Source organism: Polypterus senegalus, chromosome 2 (genome assembly GCF_016835505.1).
Source record: "Polypterus senegalus isolate Bchr_013 chromosome 2, ASM1683550v1, whole genome shotgun sequence".
NCBI lineage: Eukaryota > Metazoa > Chordata > Cladistia > Polypteriformes > Polypteridae > Polypterus > Polypterus senegalus.
The window spans coordinates 149,763,990-149,782,797 of record NC_053155.1 but is presented as its reverse complement, the minus strand read 5'-3'; the positions used below and the strand labels follow the sequence as shown (position 1 = coordinate 149,782,797).

Here is an 18,808-nt window from a genome sequence, read left to right as displayed (position 1 = left end):
CCAGATAATTATTATTATTTTTTTTTTTGCAGTCAGTATGTATACATAAAGTATGCAATGAAGCTGAGAAACCATTCTTATGGAAAGGAAATAGGCAGGCAAGATTCTAATATGTGAAAGACCATAAATCATGGAGTGATTGAAGTGTGTCAGAAAGTCTCATAAAGACACCAGTATATCAGAAGAAGAGTTTTTCTAGAAGTATCCTGATGTTGTCATGAAGCACGATAATTTCTCTGTTTTACTCTGAGGGGGCACAGCCAAAAGTGCTAGCAAGTTTGTGTGTCAACTTGTGTAGCAAGTGTCATAAACACTAGGAGGTTGGTAAGGTAATTGGGGTGAAACGCACATGCATGTGATTGTGTGGGCTGTCTCAATGGCTTCATCAGCTTTCTGTGGTGCGATTGAGGAGCTGCAACCATGGAGGCATATAAGGGGGAGCCAGCATGAGGAATGGAAGACAGATCGGAAGAAACGAGGTTAAAAGGAAGGTGCCAAGGCTAAGAATTGGGAAGAACCATCTCTTGCCTTTGTGTTTTAGCTCATTTATGATGGATTGTTTTTAACCTCCACCTTGGAGGATATGGATTGATTATTTATTGAACATTTATGAAGTAGTAAACTGTTTTGGAACACTTTGGGATTGTTTTAATAAAAGCACCAAGGCTCTTTGCACCTATCCTTTACTATGTTTGTGTGTGGTGTCCTCATTTGCCAGGCTCATAGATCAGGTACCGTATCGGTGGTGGTGGGTTCAAGAGGCTCCTGTGTGCTTTGCACAGACTTTTTTCTAACTATGTAGCAATGCAAGTACACTGCCGTGTACCCTAAATAGTAAAATTTGAGGAGAGGCTGGTTACGTGGGTGCCAGAATTATGAACAAATGGCTGAATGTGATGCATCAAGTCATCAAAGCTCACAAAAGACATGCAAAAATATTTGAAATGCATTTCTTTATCATGTACATCACCTACTAACGAGAATATCATACTCCCTGTCCCTTCACTGCTTTTGGTTAATGGGTCTACATGCACAATGCGCACACACATTAGTGAGCAATATAGAAGATTGTGCAGCAAGTCTTTAGAGCAAGCAAGAGAAACTGCAACATTAGCTATAAAGCAACTGGGGCAGTGAGGGCAAGAATGCTGAAAGTTAATCATATCCTCTTGTCATTTACTGCAATATAAATAAAGTAATAATTAACGCATACTTTGCATTTGGATTAATACAAAAAAGGAGAGGACAAGGTGAACCATATCACTACTGCTTCAATATAAGTTAAAAGTCAAAATAATCATAATTACTAGCAGCTTAATGACAAAATATAAAATGAAATTAATGAAAAAACCTTTTTTAGCAGAAGAAATATAGAGGCTATTCCACAAAGTTAGAGATGACTGAAGGGAAGGAACAGTGTCACAACCAAGTCAGAGAATGTACTGTGCTGTATGTTGAGAGCATCCAGAAACTACCTATAATAGCAGTCTTTTGTTTTTAAGTCAAACTTTAGCATCAAAAAGGTGAGAACGCACAGTAACATTAAACTGTTCACTGTACTAGTCAGTCTACAGTATCAAACAAATGCTGAAACAGTGCTGAGTATTTTCATGAAATGTTCAACTTGGAAACAAAAATGTATACTGAAAACTCTTCTACTGACAGGTCTTACTACAGCTGAAAAAAATGTCCTAGAATATTCTGAAGCTTGCTGATTAAATGTGTTGGCTTGAATGTTCCAACAATGCTCCACTCACAAATTTTGAAATATTCAGCCTCAGGAAATTAACATTATGCTTTGAATATGAGAGGACAATACGCCATTACAGCAAGATCTTGCCTTATGCGGTCACAGAAAGGGCATGAGAGGAATCTCATAAAAAGTATGTTCATGATTAACTGGGTGCACTGGAGGTTGTGAAAATCCTCCCTAGTATTAGCTCAAAACTGCAGAATGTGAACGTGCTTTTTTAGGTTTAATCTCATCTTTAATAACATGATAACGCTTAGCCAAGTGTGACCAGTCTTAATGTACATGTGTATAGATATCACCTGCTGTGGTCACCTAAAGGTATGTGACGCTGTAAAGGACACATTGCAACTCAAAATAACCCTGAAATTCAAGCTGATGGTGTTTTTGTTAGTGAGTAGTAGTACACTGAATAAAAACTCATCAGCATGATATAATCCTTTAAAAATCCTCCATTTGTGGTAGAGGAGTGCCATGCACTTGTGTACATCAAAATAATTTTACAAATAAATGTTGTAAAAAGTTGCAGGTAACCCTCCACCCCTGTGATTAGTGATTCAAAACCTAGATTGTGAAAGCAATTTGATACAGCATTTACAATACAAAGTAACTACATCATATTAAAGTCTTTTCCAATTTTTAATTGTAATATCCTTTTTTAAATGTTCATATTCACTTAGACTGCTTAAATATTTTTATACTTGAGTGTTCAACAAATAATGTATTTTTACTCAAAGTAGAAGTGAACTAATTAATACTTGTTCTGTGGTATTTTATTTTAAATTCAAACTTTGAGATTTAGTCCATTTAAACTGCTGCAAGATTTTCTGGTCCAAGTGAATTGATTTTGAGCCCTTTAGATATAGCTTTAATTTGTGTGCAGCTCTGACCTGATGCTGTGAGGGGATATTCATTGCATCCCTTCAGTTCACCCTAATTATCCCTGCCTTCCTGGGGTGCTGCCTTGGAGCTATGAATGTTGCTTTTCTAGCATGTATATATACTTGTCCGCTTCAGACTTGCTACATATTTGTTTTGTCTTTTGTTTATTTGCAAATCTGAATTTCCTTAATTTTAAATATATGTTATTATATGTTACAGCTTTTACTAAGAAGAGAATTTGGAAGAGTGTGACTTTTTTTTGGCATTTTGTGGTTATATTTAAAGGGGGAAATTAGTTCTAAAAAGAATTGTAAAAAGTTGTAGTCTTATGTTGTTGATAATTTGTAAATTAGGTTAATACTTTTTTATTATTATGTCTTTTCTCTTATTTGGTTTTCATTTTTATATGATACTTTTGTTATTCACAGATTTTATTTACATTTTCTTGTATCAGGTACATGTAAAAATGGCAGATGAGGCTGTATGTGTTGGCCCTGCCCCCACGAGTAAAAGCTACCTCAACATGGATGCCATTATGGAAGCCATTAGGAAAACGAGAGCTGAAGCCGTAAGTCTTTGAAAGTTACTTATAGTGTAATAATTTTCATAGCCCAAATTTATTTTTTAATTGAATTTTTTCTTTAGAACCCGATCTTGTTTACACAGTTCCAATTTTGTAAGTGTCACATGAGTTTAAATAGAACCAAAATGGGCTGGTAAAAAAAGAAGAAAAAAAAAAAGAAAAATCAAAGGGCTTTGTAGCATCTGGCATTCCTGGTCGCTGTACTTGCAGGTGGCTGTTGGATTCAGTTTGCACACCAGGGTGCAACTTCAGTCTATTTCCAAATTTGCTGAAGAAAAGAGAGGAGGAAAAAAATTCCAGTTACATTATTTTTAAGACATTAACCCTTTATATAAATTTTATACAATTCATGCCTGCAGATTTGTACTATGTTTATGCCTTAATCCAGATGTGCCTTTTCAGAAAGCACATGGTTAAATGCTAATGTTATGTTTAAAATAAATTTATGAGAACATATAATTTCTATTTTAATATAAAGCCCCTTTATTAGTTATCGGCTGTCAAAAGTGTAGGTTTTGCAAAATGTGAGATTGTTTGATTGCTATGGTAAGGACTAGGAAAAATAGATTTATCATTTGAAAATAAAATTTACATATGAAATCTTTCATTGATCAGAATATTCTGATGACCCCACCACTAGACTTTACACATTTTTTTGTCATTACAATGCATTTATATATCAAACCTAATGAGTTTTATTTTATAGTTACTTGTGTGTTCTTATTTTACTAGAATATTTGGAGAGGAGTTGCGCTACAAATGAACATTTCTAAATTAATCAGCCAATCAAATATTTGTTTCTCTTTCAGATTGATGCTTATTTCTTTAGTTTAATAGGAAACATGCATATGTGAAAGAGGAAGTGTGTGGAAAATAAAATCTAATTAAAAGCAAACACCATAGTGCAAAAATGTATCTATTAGTATCTCTCCTTCTCTTTGTCTATCGATCTACCATTCTGTCTCTTTCTATCTGTCTGTCTGTTTGTCTGTCATTTATATGAATCAAACTGCTTTGATGAATAAGAAATAGGATGTGCTAGAAGGTTTTCAGCAAAGAGTACATTTAACAAAACGAGACAACAAAAACAACCCAGGGGGTAATTTGCAGTGGATGAAAGAATATTGAAAAAGGCATAAGGCCTAAACGTTTGTCTGCTGATCCGTGTTTCTTTAGTGATACGTCACCAATTATGATTGAGCATCTAAAGTTGTAGGAGCTGGAAAGAACCTGAGAAGTATTCTCTTTTCCATGGTTATAAAACAAGACAAATAAATCTGTGGGGGTGTGGGTAGTGGGCATACTGAAATTGTATCTTTTATTTCATTTAAGTTTAGCTTCAAATAAAATGCTCTTATTTAACCCAGAAAATACTTTTTGCACTCTTTAAATTGCTTAATGCTGTTTTAGAAATGTGGAACCGATGTGTAAATATGAAAATGTTAACTTGATATATACTGTGATGCTTCTCTTCCTACATAAACACATGGAACTGAAATTTTATTTTATGAAAGTTAATACTTGTTTATATTTTTCAAATAATACAGATATAGATTTTCTCTCCAAATCCATTTCCTTATGCTACATACCTTTCGCCCACATTAAAGTTGTCTAAAATATCTTAGAAGTAATATTTTTCCCTTATGTGTCCTGCAGCCTCTGTTAAGCACTTTTATGTGCAATTAACATTTCTATTCTTGAAATGTACTAGAGCTGAAAAATAGATACCTTACAGATATTTTTATTTTGTAAATTTAGGATAGTTTAATATATTGGAATATAATAACACTTTTTTGTCAAAGTGTTTATTTGGTTAAGTCATGTGGTCATTGTTTATAACAACCAGTATAAGTTAGGAATAGGAATTTCAATGCGTTATTATGTTGGAAATGGAGAAAATAAAATCTTCAGTTTCTTTCTTTCTTTATTTTTAATTATTTTGCATTATCCACAGACGCATCATTATCACAAGTTTCTGACAGACCAACACACATTTGTTTTGCATTTAACTGTTAGAGTTGCTGAGGAAAATCCTAATACTTGTCATGAACAGCTTGTTCAAAGTATTTTACTGATCTGCAGAACTGATTGATCAGTGACGAGGTATACTTTCTTTTAAACAGGAGAAAGAAGGTGTTCTAACAAAAGGTAGTCCTCTGTTATAAATGGCTGCAGTATAGCATTCTTAGAAAAAAAAACAAACAGCTTTGTTTTTATTTATAATATTGCTGAATTACTGTATCTCCTGCTGAATACATAGCTATGTAAGCTGACAGCTGTACTAAAGATATTTCTCCTTTGCCAACAAGGGTCATGTTATATTTTGAATTTTCCTTACAGCTCTTTGCATTTGGTAGTGCAATCACAAGAAAGAAAATCATTATCATTCACTTTTAATCACAAATATCTTAATTTTATTTTTAGCTGTTCATATATTCTGTATCTTAAGAAAATTAAATTTAGAAATTAACACAATTTGTTTGAACACGCTCACTTTCTATCAGCTTTCCCTGTTGAAGGTTGTGGTAGCAGTATGTTAGTTTGGTGAAATAAGACCTCCCTACCATAAGTAACTTTTTTGATTTCCTCCTTGGCAAATCCCAACTTCTTGCAGTTCCTTTGAGAGATACAAATATAATTTCTCCATCAATCTTACAGAAACCTCATTTAGGCCATTTGTTTTCACAGGCTCATTTTAACCACAGAATATGACCATAGCTGAGAATAAAGATGTAGATGCATTGTTCAATATAAACTATAATTAAAAAACTAAGCTGCCACTTAAACACTAGTCTGATAAATTATCCACAAAGCTGAACTGTCATCTGTCAGTCTTTCAGTCACCTCTGTCCTGGTAAACAAAATCCTGAGGTACTATACTTTATTCACACAGGGGCAACTGCTCAAGTCTTATTTGTAGACAACCAGCCTGTCTTTTCTTGATGAATATCTTGACCTTAAATATTAATATCCATGAATCATACCAATCAAACCATTCTGGTACGTGTATGACATCACAGTTTAAGACCAAAAAATGATATGCAAATGACAGAAATGTAGCTTTTCTAGATCTTATATCTTTTGGTATATTAAATTTCTAGCTTCATAGCCTTAAGTTTGTTGAATTAACAAAAAATATGCAACATAACACAATTAGACAGGTGCATAAATTTGGGCACCCCAACAGAGATATTACATCAATACTTAGTTGAGCCTCATTTTGCAAATATAACAGCCTCTAGATGCCTCCTATAGCCTTTGATGAAACTCTGGATGGAGGTATTTTTGACCATTCTTCCATACAAAGTCTCTCCAATTCAGTTAAATTTGATGGCTGCTGAGCATGGACAGCCTGCTTCAAATCATCCCATAGATTTTTGATGATATTCAAGTCAGGAGACTGTGATGGCCATTCCAGAACATTGTACTTCTCCCTCTGCATGAATGCCTTTGTAGATTTCAAACTGTGTTTTGGGTCATTGTCTTGTTGGAATATCCAACCGCTGTATAACTTCAACTTTGTGACTGATGCTTGAACATTATCCTGAAGAATTTGTTGATATTGGGTTGAATTAATCCGACCCTTGACTTTAACAAGGGCCCTTGTCCCTGAACTAGCCACACAGCCCCACAGCATGATGGAACCTCCACCAAATTTGACAGTAGGAAGCAGGTGTTTTTCTTGGTTTTCTTCTTCCGCCATGCAAAGCGCTTTTTGTTATGACCAAATAATTCAATTTTTGTCTCATCAGTCCAAAGCACTTTGTTCCAAAATGAATCTGGCTTGTCTAAATGAGCATTTGCATACAACAAGTGACTGATTGTGGCGTGAGTACAGAAAGGGATTCTTTCTCATCACCCTGCCATACTGATGTTCTTTGTGCAAATTGCGCTAAATTGTAGAACGATGTACAGATACACCATCTGCAGCGAGATTTTCTTGCAGGTCTTTGGAGGTGATGTTTGGGTTGAAGGTAACCATTCTCACAATCCTGTGCATATGCCGCTCCTGTATTTTTCTTGGCCTGCAAGACCTGGGTTTAACAGCAACTGTGCCTGTGGCCTTCCATTTCTGAGTTACATTCCTTACAGTTGAAACTGACAGTTTAAACCTCTGAGATAGCTTTTTGTAGCCTTCCCTTAAACCATGATACTGAACAATCTTTGTTTTCAGATCTTTTGAGAGTTGCTTTGATGATCCCATGCTGTCAATCTTCAGAGGAGAGTCAAAGAGAAACACAACTTGCAATTGACCTCCTTTTCTCATGATTGGATACACCTGTCTATGAAGTTCACAGCTTAATGAGGGGACCCAAATTTTTGCACAGCCAGTTTTTCACTTTTGATTTAATTTCATACAACTAAATACTGCTTCACTAAAAATCTTTGTTCGGAAAACACCCCAGGACTCGGATGTTCCTAGGAAATGTAAGGCATACCACTGTTATCTTTTTTTGTTGAAAGTAGAGTAAATTATTATGCAGGCTGAGAGGGGTTCTCAAACGTTTTCATATGACTGTAAATGGAAAGACCTTATTGGGAATCCTTGAACAAGAACTGAGGGTCCAGTGTCTAGAAAACCAGACAACTAGGCATATTAGCCAAGGGCCAGTCCAAGAATCAATACAAGTCAGAAATGGTCCAGGAATACTTGAGACAGATTACATTTTTTGATTTAATTTGTTAAAGATCAGAATTCAAAGAAGCTAGATTACTGAGAAATTTCTGACAGACCTAAATGAAGTATGTAAAAACATAAGTTTAATATACTTGTTTTATGGCCATTGCTAAACAATCCTTGTGATGGTTGGTGCATATTCCAGTGATTCTTTGTGCCTTGTGCTTAGTGCTTTCTGGGACAGGCTTTAGTTTCCTTGTGACTGTGCTCTGGATAAGTGGTTCAGAGAACGGATAATTGGAAGTTTTATGGCCTGCAGTAGACCTCTTTCTCTCCTATGTACTGTCACATAATCCTCATATTAATGATATATATGCAAAGTAATTAAAATGCAAACTTAAACTCTTTTCTGATTGTGACCAAAAATAAGACTTCTTCAGTCTAACAGTCATTTTCTGTGTTTATCCAGATTAGCTGGTTTCTCCCTAAATTGTATTTTTCTATAGTTTCTATTATCCATTTTTATATCATTTGACAAATGCCTTCAACACCTGTAGGAATTTTCACCTTGGTGCACCTCTTTACCCATCTAGTCTCTACTCCACATTTTTCTCATAACTCAGCATTTATCTTTTCATCTCACTCTGTGACACTCCCCACATCTATCTGATGACATTCATTTTTGGTCTTTCCAGCCTTGATGTTATTCATTCATCTAGCCACTTCTCATTCCTAAAGAACATACTTGTACACATAGCATTCATAAAATGTTCTGTATGATGCCTGAGAAACTTCTTTAGAAATCGGAATGGTTATTCGTTACTGGAATTTCATTCATACACCTCTTGCCTTTACTACACATTGCTGGGCCCAAACCCCTGTCTATATTCAACATGTCATACTAGCAGTCGAGGACTCCTACTTTAACCAAAACCAGCACCAATGATAATATTCAAATGTATATTTAGTACAACAGAATTCTGCACCCTTCTCGCACACTTTGGGCAAAGGTTACATTTACTGGCAAAGGACTACCCTTAATGCCATTACATTTTTTTAACCATCCACTTTTGATGATTTGTGCTTTAGATTGGGTTTCTTCTAACATCTCTTCTGCTCATTCATGCACTCATCTTTTCTACCCTTATTGTCCTTATACCTCCAATTATCATCTTTGCTATTCCTGCATTTTTCTTTAGCCATTCATGTACACATTATTTGCAGCAATTAATTTTTAAGAAAGAATCTTAACAGCAACAATATAATGAAAGCTGCACACACCTTAATGTAACATTTGTTTGTGTTTCTCAACCAAATAATAATATAGTGCTATATGTTACTTCTTAAAGGTTTGTTTTTTTTCTTAAAAAATTTATTTTCTTGTTTTTCCTGGAGCAGTACTGTTTTACTAGATTTTTTTTTTTTTATTTTTTTTTTTATTATTTATTAATTTTATTACAATCAATACATAGCAATCAAGTTTTTACAAAAAAAAGAATTATGCTAAGAACAGATCGATCCCCACCCCTGAGAGAGAGAGAGCAAGCCAAACGGTGTAAAATTTAAGGCTTGTAAAAATACCTAAATCAACAAATTCTCTGTGCTTTATAAAATCATTTCAAAATATTACTGATTAGATCCTGCCATGTTTTGAAAAAAGTCTGCACAGATCCTCTAACTGAGTATTTGATTTTTTCCAATTTTAAATAATATAACACATCAGTTTCCCACTGACTTAAAAGAGGAGAGTTTGGGTTCTTCCAGTTTATCAGAATAAGTCTGCGTACAACAGTGTAGTGAATGCAATCACAATTTGTTTGTCTTTCTCCACTTTAAGACCCTCTGGAAGAACCCCAAACACAGCTGTTAATGGGTTAGGAGGGATTGTGAGTCCAAGACTGTCTGAGAGGTAATTAAAAATTTTTGTCCAGAATAATGTTAATTTGGAGCAGGCCCAGAACATGTGACCTAGTGAGGCTGGGGCTTGGTTGCAACGTTCGCAGGTTGGATCATGCCCTGGAAACATTTTGGAGAGTTTTAGTCGAGACAGATGTGCTCGATATATAATTTTGAGTTGTATAATTGTATGCTTTAGCATATGGAGCTTGAGTGAATTCTCTGCATTGCTACTTTCCACTCCTTTTCTGATATATTAATTGAGAGGTCATTTTCCCAGTGTCCTCTTGGATCTTTGAAAGGAAGGGATTGTAAAAGGATTTTATATATTGTAGAGATGGAGTCTAACTCCTTGAAATTGAGCAATAATTTTTCCAGCGTGGATGAGGGTGCAAGATGAGGAAAATCTGGAAGGTTCTGTTTAACAAAGTTCCTGATTTGAAGATAGTGAAAGAAATTTGTAGTTGGAATGTTAAATTTGGAATGTAATTGTTCATAGGATGCAAAGACGTTGTCTATATAAAGATCTCTAAGCAAGTTAATTCCAAATTTTTCCAGATATTAAAACTGCATATGTTTGTGAGGGTTGAAAGAGGTGGTTCTTTGCAGGGTGCCACAGAAAGAAGCTTCTCCGCCTTAAAATGCTTTCTACATTGGTTCCAGATTCTAAGTGAGTGGAGCACAATTGGGTTATTAGTGTATTGCCGATAACGTGTGTTTATTGGAGCACAAAGCAAGGAATACAAAGAAGTACTGCAGGATTTTACTTCTATTGCGGTCCATGCCTGTGTATGTTCTTCTATTTGTGTCCAGGTTCTTATCGCCTGTATATTTGCCGCCCAGTAATAAAACTGGAAGTTAGGTAGAGCCATGCCGCCTTCTGCCTTTTGTCTTTGTAGGGTCGCTCTTTTGATGCGTGGATGTTTAGAATTCCAAATAAATGAGGTTATTGTTGAATCTAATTGCTTAAAGAACGATTTATTAATGTATATTGGTATGTTTTGAAATAAAAAAAGGAGCTTAGGAAGAATATTCATCTTAACAGTGTTAATTCTTCCAGCTAGTGTGAGATGAAGGGTTGACCATCTATGCAAGTCTTGTTTAATTTTTTCCATGCAGACGATAAATTTTGTTGATAAAGAGCTTTATGTTTACTTGTGATGTTTACCCCGAGGTATTTAAACTGTTCTGCAATGATAAAAGGAAGGGTGTCTAATCTAATATTATATGCTTGCGAATTCACCGGAAAGAGTACACTTTTATTCAGATTAATTCTGAGACCAGAGAGCTTTTGAAATTCTGTGAGTGCTGCTAAGACTGCAGGCACAGAATTTTCTGGGTCCGATATATACAGTACCATGTCATCTGCATATAATGAGATTTTCTGTTCCAGTCCTTCTCTGCTAATCCCCTTTATCTGATCAGTATTTCGACAATGTATTGCCAGTGGTTCAATGGCAATTGCAAACAGCAGTGGTGACAAAGGGCATCCTTGTCTTGTGCCACGTTCTAGTTTAAAGTAGTCTGAGCAAATGTTATTGATGCAAACTGAAGCTTCTGGGTTAGTATACAGTAATTTAATCCATGCACAAATGTTCGGGCCAAACCCAAACTTCTCCAAAATAGTAAAAAGGTATTTCCATTCAATCATGTCGAATGCTTTTTCTGCATCCAATGATAATAATATTGTTTTACTAGATTTAGGTGTGGCCATTTATAATGTGAAAAGCACCTGCTCTCTACATCATGTCTTTCTGTCGGTTTGCATGACACAATCCCAATGATCCAATGTTATTGACATTTGGCACACAATATTTGTTGAGATATCCCAAATAGAGCATACTATACCCATTTTTGGAGTTTCATAAACACCCAATCGAAAGTAATGACAAACATTTAAAATTATCTGTCATAAAACATAACATTCTGAACAATTTCAATTACAGATTAGTTTACTGTTTCAAATTTACATTAAGAAAGGTTACTTCAATGTGTGTATATGTTCTATAGTTTTATTTTTTACCTCCCCTGACAGATGGACCTGATGCCAAACTAGATCTCCAGTACAAGTTACTGAAATATTAGTATGAGCCTCTTTCATAACTGCTAATTTCTCCTGCTGCTGGAAATCATAGCAAATAAGTTACATGATCTTCATGGCCATAAAAATGAAAAATACAAACAACATAACTTATCATAGACAATGAAAGAGAAAATGAGATTCCCAAGTTAGGCTATATGACTCATGCATGCAGTGAGTAAATGTGTACTCAGTCAGTATATATGTGCATTATCGGGAGATTATAATGTTTGAGTATTTCTCTTTCACAGTTTTTTTTTTGGCAAAGAGCTACAATGACCTGTCCATTGTGGTTTGTTGCATCCAGCTGTTTTAGCTTTGTGACTTTAACCTAGAATTACACCTCTAATTCAGGGCACATTTCTTTCACAAATATTATGTACAAGAAACAGAAACTATAATTAACCATAGACCCTCCAAAACCAACAATTACAATAGCACAAAATAATGCAATTGTTACATCATTTGAATCTGCTTTCTATGAAAGTTATTTCAGCCACTACAACCCTTTAGCTTACTCTGTCGATACATGTAATAGCTGTTCTAATGTCAGTTATTTTTAATAGTACTTGCTATTGCAAAAATATATAATAAACAAAAGTTTGACAGCTGATTCTTTGATGAAGTAACGAAAAATTAAAAATGCTACAAACTTTTAAAGCAGATAAATATCTCCATGAACAGGCCTGAGTGTTATGCCATGTGTACTTTTCTTTCTTGTTTTACTTTGGGGGAAAAAATTAATGTAAACATTTTTTTTCTACAAGAAAAAAATGTATTAGTTATTTTTTTTTAACTGTTTAAAGCAGTTCTTCACATCAAAAACATACAAATGTTTATCTATATTTGTATATATCCCTGTCCTTACAACAGCAAGTGGACAGAGATACCAGCAATACAGTCAAAATTACTTTGTTTATGAAAACCCTGGAAAAGATCAGAGTGTTCAACAGCTTAACAATGATCTTTAACACTGTCTAATCAGATACTGTCTCTTTTAATCATATTCTCTTCATTGCTATAGTAAGGTACACAATATTTAGTGTTCAATTAATGTAATTTTAAATTTTATTTGAAATCTTCTATTTCTATTAAATTTAGTTGCAGAATGTATGTGCAAGCAGTGCGGTATAGCTGTTAAGGCTTTGCACTTCAAACCCTGAGGCTGTGTGTTCAAATCCTGCTACTGACACTGTGTGTCCAAGAGCAAGTCACTTGACCTGCCTGTGCTTCAATTGGAAATCCAAAAGAAATGTAACCAGTTGTATCATAAATTTTGCAAGTCTGCTTGGATAAAGGAATCAGCCAAATAAGTAAATGTAAATGTGCAGAAAACAATATATGAAGCCATTATTGCAGTTGTGCTAATGGCTGGTAGAGTACACTAAGTAAAACTGAACAACCTATTTTAAACTTATCCATTACATTAATTTTTCACAAGCTTTTACCTAGGATTAAGTATTGGCTAATTTTTATTATTTTCTTAGTTTTTTCATTAATTTATTAGTGAGTGGAACTTCTTTACTAGTTACTAATTTGATTCCCCTATTCTTCGTTTACTTTTTATGGTCAGATATGTCTTCGCATGAACAGTGCCTTAAAAAAAGTATTCAGACCATCGGCCAATTCTATAATTTTGTTGAATAAGAAATCTTATAATCAGGTCAAGTCAAGTTGGGGAGCATGCACTGGTACAGCATGTTGTCGCACCCACCACACGATAAAACCGCTTGAGATCCTGGTTGGCAACCCCCAAGGCAGATACGCTGTCCAGTCCCACCCTCAGGAAATGACCGTCTATCTGCCACAGCCAGATGTTACATGGGCATCCCCTTGGCCTGGTCCAGCGACTTGGGTCCTCAATAATGAGGATCCTGCAATCCAGGTCACCCTCGGGGAATTGTGCCACGTGGCCGTAGTGCCGTAACTGACACTCCCTCACAATGCAGGTAATGTGCCTCATTCGGGACTCCATGAGCAACTGCTCATTCGACACAAAGTCAAACCAGTGGTACCCAAGGATTCTCCAAAGAGACACAGTAACCAAAGGAGTCCAGTGTTCGTCTCAGGTCATTCGATAGCGTCCATATTTCACAACCATGTAGCAAGACAGGAAACACCAGGACTCTAAAGGCTTGGACCTTCGTCCTTTTGCATAAATATTGAGAGCGTCACATACCCCATTACAGCGACCTCATGACCCCCATGCTCTCCCAGTCTGTAAACCTCTTGACAAGGTCGACACACTGCTGATAGCTGTACCTAAAAGGTCGTTAAAGGCCTGTATCTTGGTTTTTATCCAGGGCACTCGCAAGCCCAGACACTCAAACTCCTCGCTCAATCTCTTGAGAGTCCCAATCAGAGCCTCCATCGACTCTACGAAGATCACAGCATCGTCGGCAAAGTCAAGATCAGTGAATCTTTCTTCAACAACAGATGTCCCACAGCTGCTGGACCCCACGACCTTGTCCAACACCCAGTCTATGCAAGCTTTGAACAGAATAGGAGCAAGAACACACTCCTGACAAACCCCAGAATGAACTGGGAAAAATGCTGAGGTCCTGCCTCCACTCCGCACAGCACTCACAGAACCAGTGTACAGGCCAGCCATGATCACACTTTCGAAAAAAAAAAAAAAAAATTCAATTTTAGTGCTTTTAAGTAAAATATCACAGTCAGTAAAAGTTCAATGTGTTATACAAGTAGAAAATGTTCAGAAAAAAAAATTGTTTTTTTTGCAGAAGTATTCAGTTTCTTCATTTCCATAAGTAATACCCATATGTCCAATGAATAAACCATCACCTTATGATTGGCCTCTTCCAAAGAATCATTAAAATAACTGTGACATTTCTTGAGTAAAACCCCCTTAGTTTAAGGGATTCATACTCAGGTTTTTTGTCTGAAAAGGTATCTGAGAAGCCCAAAACTAATGAGCATTCTGAAGACATTATAGGTAAAATGATAAAAAATGTACAAATTAGGTAAAGAGTAAATCAATTTCCAAGTGTACGGTATTAGTTTAGTTATCTAAAAATACCAACTAAATTAAACCTATTTAGAAAATGATGTCCCTTAAAACTCTGCACAGAAACAAGGAGGATACTAGAGAGAGAAAAAGCCAACAGTCACTGAAGAACCTACAAAATTCAGTAACTGAGGAGGGTTCAAAGGTGTATCAGTCAGCCATCCGAAGTTGTGCATAACACTGGTTTGTATGGAAGAGATGCACAAAAGAAATTATTATTCACAAAGATGCAATTTGAAAGCACGGCTGGAGTTTACCAGTAAGCATGAGAGTGACTCAGTTCAGATGTGGGCCAGTAAAAGTTTCATAAACTAAAATTCTTTACTTTCTCTCTACCTAAATGTGATGTCACATTTAGAAAAATAAATATAAATTGTCACAGAATATTGTATAGTATAGGATTGTTACTAAAATAATACTTGTAAATTAGTCATGTGTGATCCTAGTTTGCAAATTACATTTTAAATTTTTTAATTTTACTGAGACAAATTTAGAATGTTAAACTAGGGCGGTCAGAACAAAATTCATTATTTGAATATATCCACTGACACGCAGACATTCCATTAAAAAAAGAACAGTCCCCCATTTTTTATATAATTTCAGCATTGTGTTACTCCAGAAATTTTATATTGTCATACTTCTTTTGCATGTACTTTGCACATCAACAACAACAAAAGTTTACTTCTTTTATAGCCCAAAATCACCCAAGGAATGCCACAATGGGCCTTAACAGGCCCTACTTTTTTGTTAGGCCCCCACCCTTGACTCCCTAAGAAGACCAGAAAGAAACTCCCCCCAACAAAAACTTATAGGGGCAAAGACAGGAGAATCTTGGGAAAGGCAATTCAGAGAGAGACCTTCTTCCTGGTATGTTGGGTAAGCAATGGGTGTCAAAAAAATAGGGTAAGTATAATACACAAAACAGAACACAAGTAATCATCTTCACAGAGCTAGATGGCCAATCTGTCATTGCCATCTCGGAAACAAAATACAATAGTACAAACTACAAGGCAAAATGCAGGAAAGGATTATACCACTCACTAAGTACAGAACTATTACATACGAGGATACAGATTTGCTCAAATACATTAAAAACAAAGTAGAATCTAATTTAATAAATAAAATACAATTCAACAATATATAACCATCATCTAATTGTAGAACCAGTGCCAGCTTATAGAAAAGTAGTCAGACAAGCCAGACACAGTTAGACTCCTAGAGACTTTGGTCAACTAGCCACCTCCCCACTATTAACCATTCTATACCTCAGTTAGTGCTGGGCCAACCAATCTGATGAAAGGATGTGTCTGTCCCATGATTCCAGTTCACCTTTAACTGATTTGACTTTTCCATGGGCAGGCAAACAATTTGTCAGTACAGCAGTGGCACCAAGTACGGCATGAGGATACTGAGAAAAGAAACAGAATAGGTGAGGGTTAGTCATATTACTTATATTTTAGTACTAATGACTACAAAAGAGATGCATTATGCATAACTAATCAGTAGCTCTACTTAACTAAACTACTAAACTGAAGTAGTGAGTCTTCAGCCTGGATTTAAAACCTGAGAATGAAGGGGTACATGCAAAAAAAGTACTGCACAATAAAGAAGCTTTAAATGATATTGAAATTTAAAGTTAGTATTTATCAAAAAATAATGAGTAAAAAACTAAAACATGTTGCTATTTGGCATGACTAGTGTGTACCTTTAAAACTTCTTCAGTTCTCCTTCACTGTTTATAGTTTTATGAAATAAAATTGCCTGGAAATTTCTTCAAACTTGCCAAAGTTATACAGATTGTGTCCATCTTGCTTGCTTCTATCACTCCAGGTAATCAAAGGCATCTTTGATGTTAAGATCAGGAGTCTGTGGAAGCCATACCGTCTGTTCTAGAGCTTCTTGTTCCTTCTTTTTCTTGCTGGATATGGTTCTTTATGACAAAGGCCATGTGTTTTGTGTTATGGTCCTGTTTGAGGTAATTGCCCTGCTACAAAATAAAGCTGGGACATATTAGACAATCCCCTGGTGGTATTGCATGATAGATCAGAATCTGCTTGTACTTGTTAGCATTGAACACTCCATCAATTTTAACCAGATCACCAACTCTGATTTTAGAAATACAGCCACAAACCTTCACTGTACTTCACTGCTGGCTGCACTCCTCTATGTACAATTCTCCAGGGGCCTCCTGTATAACACCGTGCGTAGAACTCGCCCTATAACATTGCATAAGCACAAAAGCGGGAATGTGTGTACCCACAGAAAAATCCAGATGCATAAATCTGTGCGTACGCAACCTTCCATGTTCTTCCGCTACATACATCCCGGTCAGCGTGAAAAGTAATGCACGTGCACGCGCCTGCTGTCCCTCCCTAACTCCTCCCAGAATTACGCCTCTTTGAATATGCAAATAAATATAAATAGCCTTTAAGCTCAGCCTTCTGTGAAAAGACAATGGGAAAAGCATGGGGGAAAATATAAGAATTCCAGCGAATACCAAGTGGAGACAAGGAAAAACGTACTATTTGTTGGTTTTGACAGTGGTATAATCAAAAAAAAGGAAGTTGATGGAATGACAGAGTGTCGGAACTTGAAAGCTCAAGTTCACAAAGGCGCACAGTGCCACGAAATAAAAAAGAAGTCGCATATCAAAGTCGTCATGAAAAGGCGAGTCGTAGCCCACCGTCTCAGTGTCAAATGAAAGCTTATTAGGGTATAGACAATAAAAAATAACACAGTGGGGAAAAAAGCACGAAATGTCAACTTTAATCTTGAAATTTCCAATGTAATCACCTAGTTTATTTTGTCATTAAAGTAGAACATCATAAACTTCATCTTAAAATTGTTTAATTTACTAGTTTCTCAAATCCCATTGTAAATAAAATAGCATGTTAAATGCTTTGCTTTGTATTTGATCTTCTATGTGTGTGAATCACTACGTACTTCCGGGCTTTCTCTTCCTCCGACAGGACACAGAATCCATTACATTTGTGATATTACAGCTCTCTGAATAATTAAAATACTGAGATGTATATGTGAAATAATTTTCATGATGATAGGACGTTAAATCATGTTATTAAACATGGGAACAAGGTGGCGCAGTGATTGTTCATGTCTCACACAAGATGCTTGCTGATTCATGAAATACTTTATTGTAGCAGTACTGTTTCTTTCAAATGTACTAACCCCCAATTCCTGTCCTTTTCTTTCTCCAAATACCCAGTCGCCACACAATCAGCTCTGTAATAAATGTTAAGCCATCTGTAAGCTTAGAACGCTGATTCTTCAAAACTTTTAAGGAACTTTGAAATATCTTCGTAGTACATGTTTAATTATTCTATCCATCTATCCTGCCAGTGTTGCGCCAGCACAAGTAAGATTACAGCGCGAGGCAGGAACAATCCGTGAATGGAGCGCAAGCCCCGTGTTCTGGCATGTTTAATTTTTAACAATATAGATTACTGCGGTGGGCTGGCGCCCTGCCCGGGGTTTGTTTCCTGCCTTGCACCCTGTGTTGGCTGGGATTGGCTCCAATATAGATTATTTAAATGAAGTTAAAGTTTTATCTGTATAATAAACATATTTTGCTGTATTTCATATTAAAAATTATATTGTTATCATATGTAAATATGCGCTTTATAAAGTGGCTCATGTTGTGCAATGTTATAACTGTAGAGCAAGTTTACAGTGAGGTAATTCTACTTATTAGTACAAATAGTTCTACAAAGAGCTCTTGATTGAGTGCGTTTATAGTTCTTGGGATGAAACTGTTTCTGAACCTTGAGGTCCATACAGGAAAGGCTTTGAAACGTTTGCAGTGTGAAAGCAGTTCAATAGACAGCATGGCTGAGGCAGCATGTGCTTGATGCTGTATACCAATAATTCTCTTTCTCAGCTTCTGTAGATCTTTGATTCCCCACTCAGATACAGTGATATAAATACTCTGAGTGGTGCAGTGAGAGTAATATGGAAAA

The 18,808-nt window shown here is 35.8% G+C and overlaps 1 protein-coding gene across 1 annotated transcript in view; it reads left to right on the top strand.

Annotated features, from left to right (window-relative positions):
* The window catches only part of pcca (propionyl-CoA carboxylase subunit alpha), a 644,470-nt gene that overhangs the window by 136,550 nt on the left and 489,112 nt on the right, over positions 1-18,808 (top strand). Inside the window, exon 5 of the mRNA XM_039744810.1 lies at positions 3,087-3,200. Within this exon, the coding sequence (XP_039600744.1) occupies positions 3,087-3,200 (114 nt within the window). The remainder of the gene's footprint in view (positions 1-3,086; positions 3,201-18,808) is intronic.